General features: G+C 50.1%; 1 protein-coding gene across 1 annotated transcript in view; it reads right to left on the minus strand.

The window, feature by feature from the left end:
* Positions 1-13,415, minus strand: part of rnf25 (ring finger protein 25) — a 28,514-nt gene extending 15,099 nt beyond the window's left edge. The window contains exons 1-5 of the mRNA XM_055630227.1: positions 13,355-13,415; positions 13,167-13,241; positions 12,754-12,856; positions 2,146-2,213; positions 324-393 (exon numbers count right to left, since the gene is read on the minus strand). Of these exons, the coding sequence (XP_055486202.1) occupies positions 324-393; positions 2,146-2,213; positions 12,754-12,856; positions 13,167-13,241; positions 13,355-13,374 (336 nt within the window). The 5' untranslated portion in view covers positions 13,375-13,415. The remainder of the gene's footprint in view (positions 1-323; positions 394-2,145; positions 2,214-12,753; positions 12,857-13,166; positions 13,242-13,354) is intronic.
* Positions 13,416-13,891: the final 476 nt, after the last annotated feature.

Genomic DNA, 13,891 nt, shown 5'->3' on the forward strand with positions numbered 1-13,891 from the left:
ACGTCCTTTAATTCTGAGGCTGTGCCCTCTGGTCCTAGACTCTCCCACCAGTGGAAACATTCTCTCCACATCCACTCCTTGCACTATTCGGTACGTTTCAACGAGGTCCCCCCTCATATTTCTAAACTTCAGTGAGTATAGGCCCAGTGCCGTCAAACGCTCATCAAATGTTAATCCACTCATTCCTGGGATCGTTCTCGGTAAACCTCTCCAGAACCAGCACATCCTTCTTCAGATATGGTGCCCAAAACTGCTCACAACATGCCAAATGCAACCTGACCAGCACCGTTTTGTGATATAGGCCTACACTGATTTTGACCTACCTCAATGAGTTGGTACAACACTTGCTCTCCTCTCCTCTTCACTGCCTCTTCCTCAAGTTCCTTTTGTATTCTGCATCGAATGACAATCAAGTCAGCCAAAAAAAATCAGAGAATTCTGGATGAAACCCGCCTTTCTCCCCCACCCCCCCCAAAGTGCTGGAGTAACTCAGCGGGTCATAGAGTCATAGAGTGATACAGTGTGGAAACTAGTCCCACTTGCCTGCGCTTGGTCCATATCCCTCCAAACCTGTCCTATTCATGTACCTGTCTAATCTGTTTCTTAAAAAATGAGATCGGTCCCAGCCTCAACTACCTCCTCTGGCAGCTTGTTCCATACACCCACCACCCTTTGTATGAAAAGGTTACCCCTCAGATTCCTATTAAATCTTTTCCCCTTCACCTTGAATCTATGTCCGCAGGTCCTCGATTCCCCCTACTCTGGGCAAGAGACTATGCATCTACCCAATCTATTCCTCTCATGATTTTGTACACCTCTATAGGATCACTCCTCATCCTGCTGCGCTCCATGGAATAGAGACCCAGCCTACTCAACCTCCCCCTATAGCTCACACCCTCTAGTCCTGGCAACATCCTCGTAAATGTGTTCTGAACCTTTTCAAGCTTGACAATATGTTTCTTGTAACATGGAACCCTCCCAACTTCTATATAATATTCTGACTGATGAAGGCCAAAGTGCCAAAAGCCTTTTTGACCACCTTATCGACCTGCAACTCGACCTTCATGGAACCATGCACGTACTCCTAGATCCCTCTGCTCTACAACACTCCCCAGAGGCCTACCATTTACTGTGTAGGTCCTGCCCTTGTTCGACATCCTAAAATCCCACACCTCACACTTCTCTGTATTAAAGTGCATCAACCATTCCTCCGCCCACAATCGCTCCTGATTCTGCTGCAATCGTTCACAACCATCTTCACTGTCTGCAAAACCACTAACTTTTGTACCATCAGCTAACTTTCTAATCTTGCCCAGTATGTTCTCATCCAAATCATTGATGTAGATGACAAATAGTAACGGGCCCAGCACCGAACCCTGAGGCACAACACTAGTCAGATAGCATCCATGGAGAAGGTGGATAGATACAAACTGCTGGAGTAACTGTCAGCATCTCTGGAGAGAAGGAATGGGTGAAGTTTTAGGTCGAGACCCTTCTTCAGTCTGAGAGTCAGGGGTGAGGGAAACTGGAGACATTTCAGGTCTTGAAGCACCTTCCCTCCCCCTGTGGTGCTCCTCAGCGTTTCCCTGCTCACCGTCCCCACCCTCCTCCACTCCCTCCCACCTCCCACTCCCTCCCTGCCCCCTCCTCCCTCCCTCCTCCCTCACCGTCCCCTCCCTGCCCCCTCCCCCACTCTATCCCACCTCCCCCACTCCATCCCACCTCCACCACTCTCCCTCAGTGCCCCCCTCCTCCCTCCTCACCGCCCCGCCCCCTCTCTCCCCCTGTTCTCCTCTCCTCTCCCTCCCCCACCCTCCCTGTTTCTCCTCCCCTCTCCTCTCCCACCCTCCCTGCTCTCCTCCCCTCCTGCTCTCCTCCCCCTCTCCCTCCCTGCTCTCCCCCCCCTCTCTCTCCCTCCCTGCTCTCCCCCCCCCTCCTCCCTCCCTGCTCTCCCCCCCCTCTCCCTCCCTGCTCTCCCCCCCTCTCTCCCTCCTTGCTCTCCTCCCCCCCTCTCTCCCTCCCTGCTCTCCCCCCCTCTCTCTCTCTCCCTCCCTGCTCTCCCCCCCTCTCTCCCTCCCTCTGTCCCTCCCTCCCTGCTCTCCCCCCCTCTCTCCCTCCCTCCGTCCCGCAGCGTTTTTTTCTCACCTCTGAATCTGTTCATCCGAGAGTCCTCGAGAATTTCGGATAGAGATGGTGGGAACAGCATCTGGATACTGGGAGAGGTAATTCATAAGGTCATATGTTCTTGGAGCAGATTGAGGCCATTCGGCCCATCAAGTCTACGCCACCATCCAATCAGGGCTGATCAATCTCTCCCTGCTAAAGCCATTCTCCACCTTTCTCCCCACAACCCCTGACACGCGCACTAATCCACAATCTATCTATTGTTGATGGCTTCCACAGCCTTCTGTGGCAAAGAATTCCATGGATTCACCACCCTCTGGCTAAAGAAATAAAGAGGGGGAGAAAGGAGAAAGGGAGGGGGAGGGAGAGGAGGGGAGAAAGGGGGAGGAGAAGAGAGAGGGGAGAGGAGAGGAGAGGAAAAGAGGGAGGGGAGAAGGGGAGGATGGAGTGGGGAGCGGAAGAGAGAGGGAAGAGTGAGAATGAAGGGGGGAGAGATGGGGAGGGGAGATACTGGAAGGGGAAAGAGAGGGAGGGGAGGGAGAGAGTGGAGGAAGAGGGGGGGGGAAGAGACATAGGGGGAGGGGAAGAGTGATAGGGGATAGATGGAAAAGGGAGAGGGGGAAGAGAGAGGGAGGGGAGGGGCACGGGGAGCAGAGGGGAGGGAAGAGACCCACAAGAAATTGCAGGGACTTGAGACCCCAGACAAACACACAAACCAACCTCCCTTCCATTGACTCCATCAATGCCTCACACTGCCTCGGCAAGCCCAGCAATATCATCAAGGACCAGTCTTACCCCAGTCACTCCCTCTTCTCCCCTTTCCCATCGGGCAAGAGGTACAGATGTTGTACAGGAGGGAGCTCCGGTTTCCTTCCTCCCACATTCCAAAGACGTACAGTTTAGTAAGTTAATTTAATAGATCCTTTAAACTAAACTAATCTATACACTAGGGGCGGCACGGTGGCGCAGCAGTAGAGTTGCTGCCTTACAGCGCCAGAGACCCGGTTTCCATCTTGACTACGGGTGCTGTCTGTACGGAGTTTGTACATTCTCCCTGTGACTGCGTGCGTGGGTTTTCTCCGAGTGTTCTGGTTTCCTGCCACATTGCAAAGACGTACAGCTTTGTAGGTTAATTTAGACTTCCATTTAGAGTTCTTTAGACTTTATAGATACAGCACAGAAACAGGCCCTTCGGCCCACCGAGTCCGCACCGACCAGCAATCCATGTACACTAGGGACGTCATTACAACAGCTGGTCCCAGCATCCTCGCCATCTTCAACAGCTCTCTGGCCACTGGCACTGTACCTACCTGCTTCAAGCATGCGATGGTCCTGCCACTCCTGAAAAAACCTAACCTCGACCCCACCTTGCCAAGCAATTAGACCCATTTCTAAACTGCCTTTCCTCTCATAAGCCCTTGAAAATGTAATTTTAAGTCAACTTATACCTTACCTTCACCAAAACACTATCCTGGAAACTTTCCAATCAGGTTTCAGGGCTCACCATAGCACAGAGTCTGCCTTGTTGAAGGTACACAATGACCTACTGCTCACCGTTGACTCCGGCGTCTGTGCAAGTCTGCTCCTTCTTGACCTCAGTGCAGCATTTGATACTGTCGACCACACCATCCTAATTGACCGTCTCCGGTACGGGGTTGGTATTGATGGCACTGCCCTGAGCTGGTTCATCTCCTACCTCAAAGGTAGGAGTTTCTCGACCAACATAGGCAACTAATTCTCCTCCCCAGCTAATCTCTGCTGAGGGGTTCCACAAGGTTCCATCCTTGGCCCCATTCTCTTCTCCCTGTATATGCTCCCCTTAGGCCAAGTAATTGAAAGGCTCGGCATTTCCTTCCATTGCTACGCAGACGATACCCAACTCTATCTCCTCCTGAAGCCCAAAAACCAATCTAATCTGCTTAACCTTACCCGCTGCCTCGAGGATATAAAGTGTTGGATGGCCCAGAACTTCCTCCACCTAAACGAGAGTAAGTCTGAGGTCATCCTCCTCGGTCCCTCGGACTCAATCCAAATGATAGCAGGCAGTCTTGGAAGACTTACCCCATTACTCAAACCTCACGTCAAAAACCTTGGCGTGATATTTGACTCAGCATTGAAATTTGACAAACAAGTCAATGCCGTGGTAAAAGCTAGCTTCTTTCAGCTTCGGACGATAGCTAAAATAAAACAATTCCTCCAGTTTGATGACCTGGAAAAGATCATCCACACATTCATCTCCTCCCGCCTAGATTATTGCAACTCCCTTTACAGTGGCATCAGCCAATCTTCCCTGTCCCGCCTGCAACTGGTCCAAAACGCAGCAGCGAGACTCCTGACGGGCACCCGAAAAAGGGACCACATCACCCCGATCCCGGCCTCTCTCCACTGGCTCCCTGTGCGGTTCCGTATAAACTTCAAGATCCTCCTCCATGTCTACAAAGCCCTCAATGGGCTTGCCCCCACCTACATAAAAAGTCTTCTCACCCACCACTCCACCTCCAGGCCCCTCAGATCAGCCGACTTGGGGTTGCTGAATATCCCACGGTCTAGGCATAAGCTCAGGGGCGACCGCGCCTTTGCGGTTGCAGCCCCTAGACTGTGGAACAGCATCCCCTTTCCCATTAGAACTGCCCCCTCCATCGACTCTTTTAAGTTAAGACTAAAGACTTATCTATACTCCCAAGCCTTTCCTGACGTCCTCTGAGTGAGGGCTACATGTATATATGTATGTAGTTTGTTTTGTTGTGCTATTCTTATAACAAATATAAAGCACTTTGGCCAACAAGAGTTGTTTTTGAAATGTGCTATATAAATAAATGTGACGACTTGACTTGACTAGCACTATCCTACACACAGGGAACAATTTACAATTTTTACTGAAGCCAATTTTCCTACAAACCTTTTCGCCTTTGGAATGTGGGAGGAAACGGAAGCACCCGGATAAAACCCAGCCAGGTCACGGGGAGAACGTACAAACTCCATTCATACAGAACCGCCTCTAATGTGTAATTTAGTTCCGTTTAGAGATACTGCGCGGAAACTATGGGGACTAAAGGGGACTATGGAGGCATGAGGGAACAGCTGGCCAAAGTTGACTGAAAAGATACCCTAGCAGGGATGACAGTGGACCAACAATGGCAAGTATTTCTGGGAAAAATACAGAAGGTGCAGGATCAGTTCATTCTAAAGAGGAAGAAAGATTCCAAGGTGAGCAAGGGGCGACCGTGGCTGACAAGAGACGTCAGGGACAGTACAAAAGTAAAAGAGAAGTACAATGTAGCAAAGATGAGCGGGAAGCAAGAGCATTGGGTAATGTTTAAAGAGCAACAGAAGATAACTAAAAAGGCAATACGGGGAGAAAAGATGAGGTCCGAAGGGAAGCTAGGCAAGAATATAAAGGAGGATAGTATAAGCTTCTTTAGGTATGTGAAGTGAAAAAAATAGTTAAGATCAAAGTTGGACCTATGAAGACTGAAAAGGGTGAATTTATGATGGGGAACAAGGAAATGGCAGAGGATTTGACCAGGTACTCTGGATCCGTCTTCACCAAGGAGGACACAAACAATCTTCTTGACTGGGGTGACGGAGGAACCGAAGGAAATCAACATTAGGCAGGAAATGGTGTTGGATTACTGTCTAAATGGTGTCAGGTTGGGAAAAGGGAAAGTACAACGGCATCTGGGGGTCCTTGTTCATCAGTCAATGAAAGTAAGCATGCAGGTACAGCAGGCAGTGAGGAAAGCGAATGGCATGTTGGCCTTTATAACAAGAGGAGTTCAGTATAGGAGCAAAGAGGTCCTTCTGCAGTTGTACAGGGCCCTAGAGAGACCACACCTGGAGTATTGTGTGCAGTTTTGGTCCCCTAATGAAAGACTCATCCATGCCTTCATCTCCTCCCGACTGGACTACTGCAACTCACTTCTCTTTGGCATCAGCTCCACCTTACATCAACCGACTCCAACTGGTCCAGAACGCAGCCGCCCGACTCATCACCCACACCAAATCCTGGCATCACATCACTCCAGTCCTCAAACAACTTCACTGGCTTCCCATCTCCCACCGGATCAACTACAAAAGCCTGATCCTCACCTACAAAGCCCTCCACCATCTGCCCCCCCCCATATCTCACTGACCTCATCTCCCCCTACCAACCCTCACGGTCCCTCAGATCCACATCAGCCGGTCTCCTCTCCATCCACAAGTCCAACCTCCGCAGTTTTGGGGACAGAGCCTTCTCCAGGGCAGCTCCCAGGCTCTGGAACTCCCTCCCCCAACTGATCCGCAATTCCGTGTCCCTCACCATCTTCCAGTCCCGCCTCAAGACCCATCTCTTCACCTCTGCCTATCCTTAGCCCCACGTCCCCCTCCCTTTTCATCTGTGCATTAATTGCCTCATATTGTGTTTTGTATTGAATTCTGTCTTTACTTCGTGTACTAGTCATGTCTCTACTATTTATTTCATTCCCCTTACATGTTTTTCCTCTACCTGCTAAATTTTTGCAAGGTGTCCTTGAGACTCTTGAAAGGCGCCCATAAATAAAATTTATTATTATTAGTATTAAGGGCATTCTTGCTATTGAGGGACTGCAGCGTAGGTTTACATGGTTAATTCCCGGCATGGCAGGACTGTCATATGCTGAGAGAATAAAGCAGTTGGGTTTGTATTTGGATTTGAGTATAGGAGCAGAGAGGTTCTACTGCAGTTGTACAGGGTCTTGGTGAGACCACACCTGGAGTATTGCGTACAGTTTTGGTCGCCAAATCTGAGGAAGGACATTATTGCCATAGAGGGAGTGCAGAGACGGTTCACCAGACTGATTCCTGGGATGTCAGGACTGTCTTATGAAGAAAGACTGGATAGACTTGGTTTATACTCTCTAGAATTTAGGAGATTGAGAGGGGATCTTATAGAAACTTACAAAATTCTTAAGGGGTTGGACAGACTAGATGCAGGAAGATTGTTCCCGATGTTGGGGAAGTCCAGGACAAGGGGTCACAGCTTAAGGATAAGGGGGAAATCCTTTAAAACCGATATGAGAAGAACTTTTTTTCACACAGAGAGTGGTGAATCTCTGGAACTCTCTGCCACAGAGGGTAGTTGAGGCCAGTTCATTGGCTATATTCCTGAGTTAGATGTGGGCCCTTGTGGCTAAGGGGATCAGGGGGTATGGAGAGAAGGCAGGTACGGGATACTGAGTTGGATGATCAGCCATGATCATATTGAATGGCGGTGCAGGCTCGAATGGCCGAATGGCCTACTCCTGCACCTAATTTCTATGTTTCTATGTATACTCTGGAGTTTAGAAGGATGAGAGGGCATCTTATTGAAACATATAAGATTATTAAGGGGTTGGACACGCTAGAGGCAGGAAACATGTTCCCGATGTTGGGGGAGTCCAGAACCAGGGGCCACAGTTTAAGAATAAGGGGTAAGCCATTTAGATCGGAGACGAGGAAACACTTTGTTTCACAGAAAGTAGTTAGTCTGTGGAATTCTCTGCCTCAGAAGGCGGTGGAGATGGTTCTCTGGATACTTAGAAGAGATAACTATTTAGGGCTCTTAAAGATAGCGGAGTCAGGGGATATGGTGAGAAGGCAGGAACTGATTGGGGATGATCAGCCGTGATCACAATGAATGGCGGTGCTGGCTGGAACGGCCGCATGGCCTACACCTGCACCAATTGTCTATTGAAATAGGCCCTTCGGCCCACCGAGTCGGCACCGACCAGTGATCCCCACCAATTAACACTGTCCTGCGCACACTAAGGACAATTTTACATTTAGACCAAACCAATTAACCTGCAACCCTGTTCGTCTTTGGAGTGTGGGAGGAAACCAGAGTATCCGGGAGAAAACCCACGCAGGTCATGGGGAGAACGTTGCTGGTTGGCACGGACTTGGTGGGCCGAATGGCCCGTTTCCGCGCTGTATTTCTAAACTAAACAAATGTGAACGGATGATCACTGGTCGGCAAGGACTGGGTGGGCCGAAGGCACTGTTTGCACGCTGTATCTGTAAACCAGAGGGCTCCAAACCTTTCAGCATGAGGGCCACGTTAAATATTTGGCACATTTTTGCAGGCTGTAGGAAAAAAGAAATGTCACACACACACTGACACACACACATACTGACACACACATACACACTGTGACACACACACACACACACTGTGACACACACACATACACACACTGACACACACATACACACTGTGACACACACACACACACACTGTGACACACACACATACACACACTGACACACACATACACACTGTGACACACACACACTGACACACACATACACACTGTGACAGACACACACACTGACAAACACATAGACACGGTGACACACACACACACACACACACACAGACTAACACACCCACACACTCCCACGGTCTCACACACGGTGACTGACACACCGAAACATGCAGGCATAGACCCGCACACCGACACTGGGTGGGTTTTCACCGACACCTGCGTGGGTTTTCTCCGGGTGCTCTGGTTTCCTCCCACTCCACGTTTGCAGGTTAATTGAATTTGTCCCGTGTGTGTAGGATAGTGCTCGTGCATACGATGGGCCGAAGGGCCTGTTTTCCGCACTGTATCTCTAAAGCTTGGCTACCACAGAACCTGCTAAATAGCCTGCCGCACGGAACATGTTAACAGCTTGCTTGCTGTAGGCCGGATAAAATTCCGTGGCGGGCCGGATGAGGCCCGCGGGCCATAGTTTGGAGACCCCTGCCCTAAACTAAACTAAACTAAAGAAGCTGATCTTGTCTGAAGAACGGTCTCGACCCGAAACGTCACCCATTCCCTCTCTCCAGAGATGCTGCCTGTCCCGCTGAGTTACTCCAGATGTTCGTGTCTGAGCTGTTTTTTAATCTGGCGGTCAGGGACTTCTATAACCTCTTAGCTGCAGGGAGAAGGTGGGCAAACTTGAATTGTTTTCTCTAAGAGGCGTAGATAGAGTAGACAGTCAGAACCTTTTTACACCTAGGATGGAAATGTCACAGACTAGAAGGCACAGCTTTAAGGTGAGAGGGGGACTGTTTAAAGGAGATGTACGGGGAAAGTTATTTTTATACAGAGGGGCTGGGTGTCTGGAACGCGCTACCAGAGGTGGTGGTGGAGCCTGATACGATAGGCTTTTAGATAGGCACATGGAAGTGCAGGAAATGGAGGGATATGGATCACGTGCAGGCAGATAAGAGTATGGTCTGGAGTTAGGACGGCAATGTGGCGCAGAGATGGAGTTGCTGCCTCACAGCGCCAGACACCCGGGTTTGATCCTGACTATGGGTGCAGTCTGCACAGTTTGTACGTTCTCCCTGTGACCTATGTGGGTTTTCTCCGGGAGCTCCCGTTTCCTCCCACAATCCAAATACGTGCAAGTTTGTAGGTTAATTGGCTTGGTATAAATGTAAACTTGTTCCATGTGTGCAGGATAGTTATTGTGCGGGAATCGTTGGTCGGTGTGTACTCAGTGGGCCAAAGGCCTGTTTCCACGCTGTATCTCTAAATTCTAAAAGGTCAATAAACCAACAGACCTGTACGTCTTTGGAGTGTGGGAAGCAACCAGAGATCCTGGAGAAAACGCACAGTCACGGGGAGAGCATACAAACTCCGTACAGACAGCACCCATAGTCAGGATCGAACCCAGGTCTCTGGCGCTTTGAGGCAGCAACTCTACTGCTGCGCACCGTACCGCCCCTAGTGTATAGATTAGCTTAGTTTAAAGGATCTATTAAATTAACCTACTAACCTACTGTGTGTAGGATAGTATTAGTTTGCAGACTCACTGGTCAGTGCGAAATTGGTGGGCCGAAGGGCCTGCTTCCGTGCTGTATCTCTAAACTAAACTAAATTACACACTAGAGGCAGCATGGTGCTACAGCAGCACTGTAGACCCAGGTTCGAACCCAGCGCCAGAGACCCAGGTTCGATCCTGACTGTGGGTGCTGTCTGTACGGAGTTTGTACGTTCTCCCCGTGACCTGCGGGGGTTTACATAGAAACATAGAAAATAGGTGCAGGAGTAGGCCATTCGGCCCTTCGAGCCTGCACCGCCATTCAATATGATCATGGCTGATCATCCAACTCAGTATCTTGTACCTGCCTTCTCTCCATACCCCTTGATCCCTTTAGCCACAAGGGCCACATCCAACTCCCTTAAATATAGCCAATGAACTGGCCTCAACTACCTTCTGCGGGAGAGAATTCCAGAGATTCACCACTCTCTGTGTGAAAAATGTTTTCCTCATCTCGGTCCTAAAAGATTTCCCCCTTATCCTTAAACTGTGACCCCTTGTTCTGGACTTCCCCAACATCGGGAACAATCTTCCTGCATGTAGCCTGTCCAACCCCTTAAGAATTTTGTAAGTTTCTATGAGATTCCCCCTCGATCTTCTAGATTCTAGCGAGTACAAGCCGAGTCTATCCAGTCTTTCTTCATATGAAAGTCCTGACATCCCAGGAATCAGTCTGGTGAACCTTCTCTGTACTCCCTCTATGGCAAGAATGTCTTTCCTCAGATTAGGAGACCAAAACTGTACACAATACTCCAAGTGTGGTCTCACCAAGACTGTGTACAACTGCAGTAGAACCTCCCTGCTCCTATACTCAAATCCTTTTGCTATGAATGCTAACATACCATTCGCCTTCTTCACTGAATCGAAAGACGTGCAGGGTTGTAGGTTAATTTAATAGGTCCCTTAAGACTTTAGAGATACTGCGTGGAAACAGGCCCTTCGGCCCACCGGGCCCATGCTAACCAGCGATCCCTGTACATTGTGTTTTTGATTTTCTGTTTTTGGACTGAATTCTGTTTTTAGTTTGTGTCTCTGTGATGTCTTTATTATTTATTTTACTCTGATTATATGTTTATATTCCTGTTAATCTATGTAAGGTGTCCTTGAGATGTCTGAAAGACGCCCAACAAATAAAATTTATTATTATTATTATTATTATTATTATTAACACTATCCTGCACACTAGGGATAATTTATAATTTTTGTTTACCGAAGCCAATTAACCAACAAACCGGCACGTATTGGGTGTGTAGGAGGAAAGCAGAGCACCCGGAGAAAACCCCCACAGGTCACAGGGAGAACGTACAAACTCCATATAGACAGAATCGAACATGGGTCTCTGGGGCTGTAAGACAGCAACTCTATTGCTGCGCCACCTAGTGTTTAGTTTAGTTATACAGCGTGGAATCGACCCACCGAGTCCACAGCAACTAGCGATCCCCGTACATTAGCACTATCCTACGCACACTAGCGACAATTTTACCTTCAAAACAAGCTTATTAACCTACAAACCCGTACATATATAGAGTGCGGGAGGAAACTGGAGCACCCGGAGAAAAGCCACACAGTGACAGGGAAAACTCCAAACGCGTACAGGTTTGTAGAGTCATTTAATAGGTCTTTAAGCTTGTTTCCATGCTCTAAACTAGACTTACATTGGACTTCAGAGATACAACGCGGAAACAGGCCCTTCGGCTCAGCGAGTCCACACTGACCAGCAATCCCTGTACACTATGGACAATTTATAATTTTACCAAAGCCAATTAACCTACAAACCTGTACATCTTTGGAGTGTGGGAGGAGACCGGAGCACCCGGAGAAAACCCACGCAGTTCATGGGGAGAATGTACAAACTCCGTAGACAGCACCCGTAGTCAGGATGGAACATGGGTCTCTGGTACTGTAAGGCAGTAACTCTACCGCTGCGCCACCGTGCTGCCCATATGATTCTGACTATGGGTGCTGTCTGTACGGAGTTTTACGTTCTCCCCGTGACCTGCGTGAATTTTCTCCGTGATCTCCAGTTTCCTCCCACACTCCAAAGATGTACAGGTTTGTAGGTTAATTTAACAAGTTTTACCACAGGGCCTGTTTCTCTAAACTAGACTTTATGTTAGACTTTAATACATTTACTAATTTAATAGATCCTTTTGACTTCAGAGATGCAACACGGAAACAGGCCCTTCAGCCTACCCGAGTCCGCACCGACCACTGATCACCCCGTACACGAGCACTATCCTACACACTCAGGGTGACACAGAGGTGCAGCGGTAGTGTTGCTGCCTCATAGCGCCAGTCCCGGGTTTGGTCCCGAGTACAGGTGCTGCCTGTATGAAATTTGTATGTTCTCCCGGTGAACTGCATGGGTTTTTCTCCGGAATCTCCGGTTTCCTCCCACACTCCAAATAGGTATACGCTTGTAAGTTAATATAACAGATCTTTAGGAAGAGCCTGTTTCAACACTGTAACTCTAAACTAGACTTTACTTTAGACTTCACAGATACAGCGCGGAAACAGGCCTTTCAGCTCACCAAGGGATAATTTACCTGTAAACCTGTATGTATTTGGAGTGTGGGAGGAAACTGGAGCACCTGTGGAAAACCCACGCGGTCACGGGGAGAACGTACCAACTCCGTACAGGCAGCACCTGTAGTCAGGATCAAACCTGGGTTCTTGGCGCTGTAAGACAGCAACTCTAATGCTGCGCCCCTGGTGTTTACTTTAGTTTAGAGATACAGTGTGGAAACAGGCCCTTCGGCCCACTGAGTCCATGCCGACCAACGATCACCCAGTACACTAACATTATCCCACACTCACCTGCTCTGTTAGACAGAGGTGGAGGGTGAGGCGCACAAACTGGGACTCTGTGACGTGAGCTGTGGACGGGTGGAGGGTGATACTGAGCACCCATGGGTGCTCCCTGTGTGGGAGAGAGTGAGAGAGATGAACAGATTATATCGTAGGGAGCCAGAGGTGAAAGGGGAAGGAGAGGTGGGTGAGAAGGAGAGGGAGATAGGGAATGAGGGGGGAGGGGAGAGGGAGTGGAACAGGGCGAGAGAGGGGGGGGGGGGGGGGGGGGTGAGAGGGCAGTGTTAGGGACGAGAGGGGATTGGAGAGGGGAGTGAGGGAGAGGGGGGAAAGGGAAGGAAGAGGGGAAGACAGAGAGATTAATATTATATAGTTGGGAGCTGGGGAGAAAGGCAACAGGAGGGAGGGGAGGGGAAACGTACCCGTTTGCATCGTGGTCGATTTGTACCTCGTCGAGATAGATTGAACGAAGAATGTCCAGCTCAGAGTGTGGGTCACTGTAGGGGGAGGGGAGAGGAAGAGAAAGAGTTAACTTCACCCTGCACCACCTCCTCATTCCTCCCCTCCATCCCTCCCTCCCTCCCTCTCTTCGTCTCTCTCCCTTCCTCACTCTCTCTCTCCAGACGCCATCTTGTCCCTCACCCTCCCCGTCCGCTGATTGGCTCCAGCGCCCGTCCGTCAGCCCAGCAGCCGCTCCCATTGGCTCAGCGGCTGCACGTCCCGCCCTCTCTCTATCGCTTCCTCTTCCTCTCTCCCTCTCTCTCTGTTCCCCTCCCCCTCCTCCATCTCCCCCTCCTCCATCTCCCCCTCCCCCATCTCCCCCTCCTCCATCTCCCCCTCCTCCATCCCCCTCCCCCATCTCCCCCTCCTCCATCTCCCCTCCCCCATCCATCCCTCCCCCCCTCCCCCTCCCCCTCCCCTCCCCCATCTCCCCCTCCCCCCTCTCCCCCTCTCCCCCTCCTCCATCTCCCCCTCCTCCATCTCCCCCTCCTCCATCTCCCCCTCCCCTCCTCCATCCCCCTCCTCCATCTCCCCCTCCTCCATCTCCCCCTCCTCCATCCCCCTCCTCCATCTCCCCCTCCTCCATCTCCCCCTCCCCTCCCCCCCATCCCCCTCCTCCATCTCCCCCTCCTCCATCTCCCCCTCC

The sequence above is a fragment of the Leucoraja erinacea genome, unplaced genomic scaffold (assembly GCF_028641065.1).
Source record: "Leucoraja erinacea ecotype New England unplaced genomic scaffold, Leri_hhj_1 Leri_277S, whole genome shotgun sequence".
NCBI lineage: Eukaryota > Metazoa > Chordata > Chondrichthyes > Rajiformes > Rajidae > Leucoraja > Leucoraja erinaceus.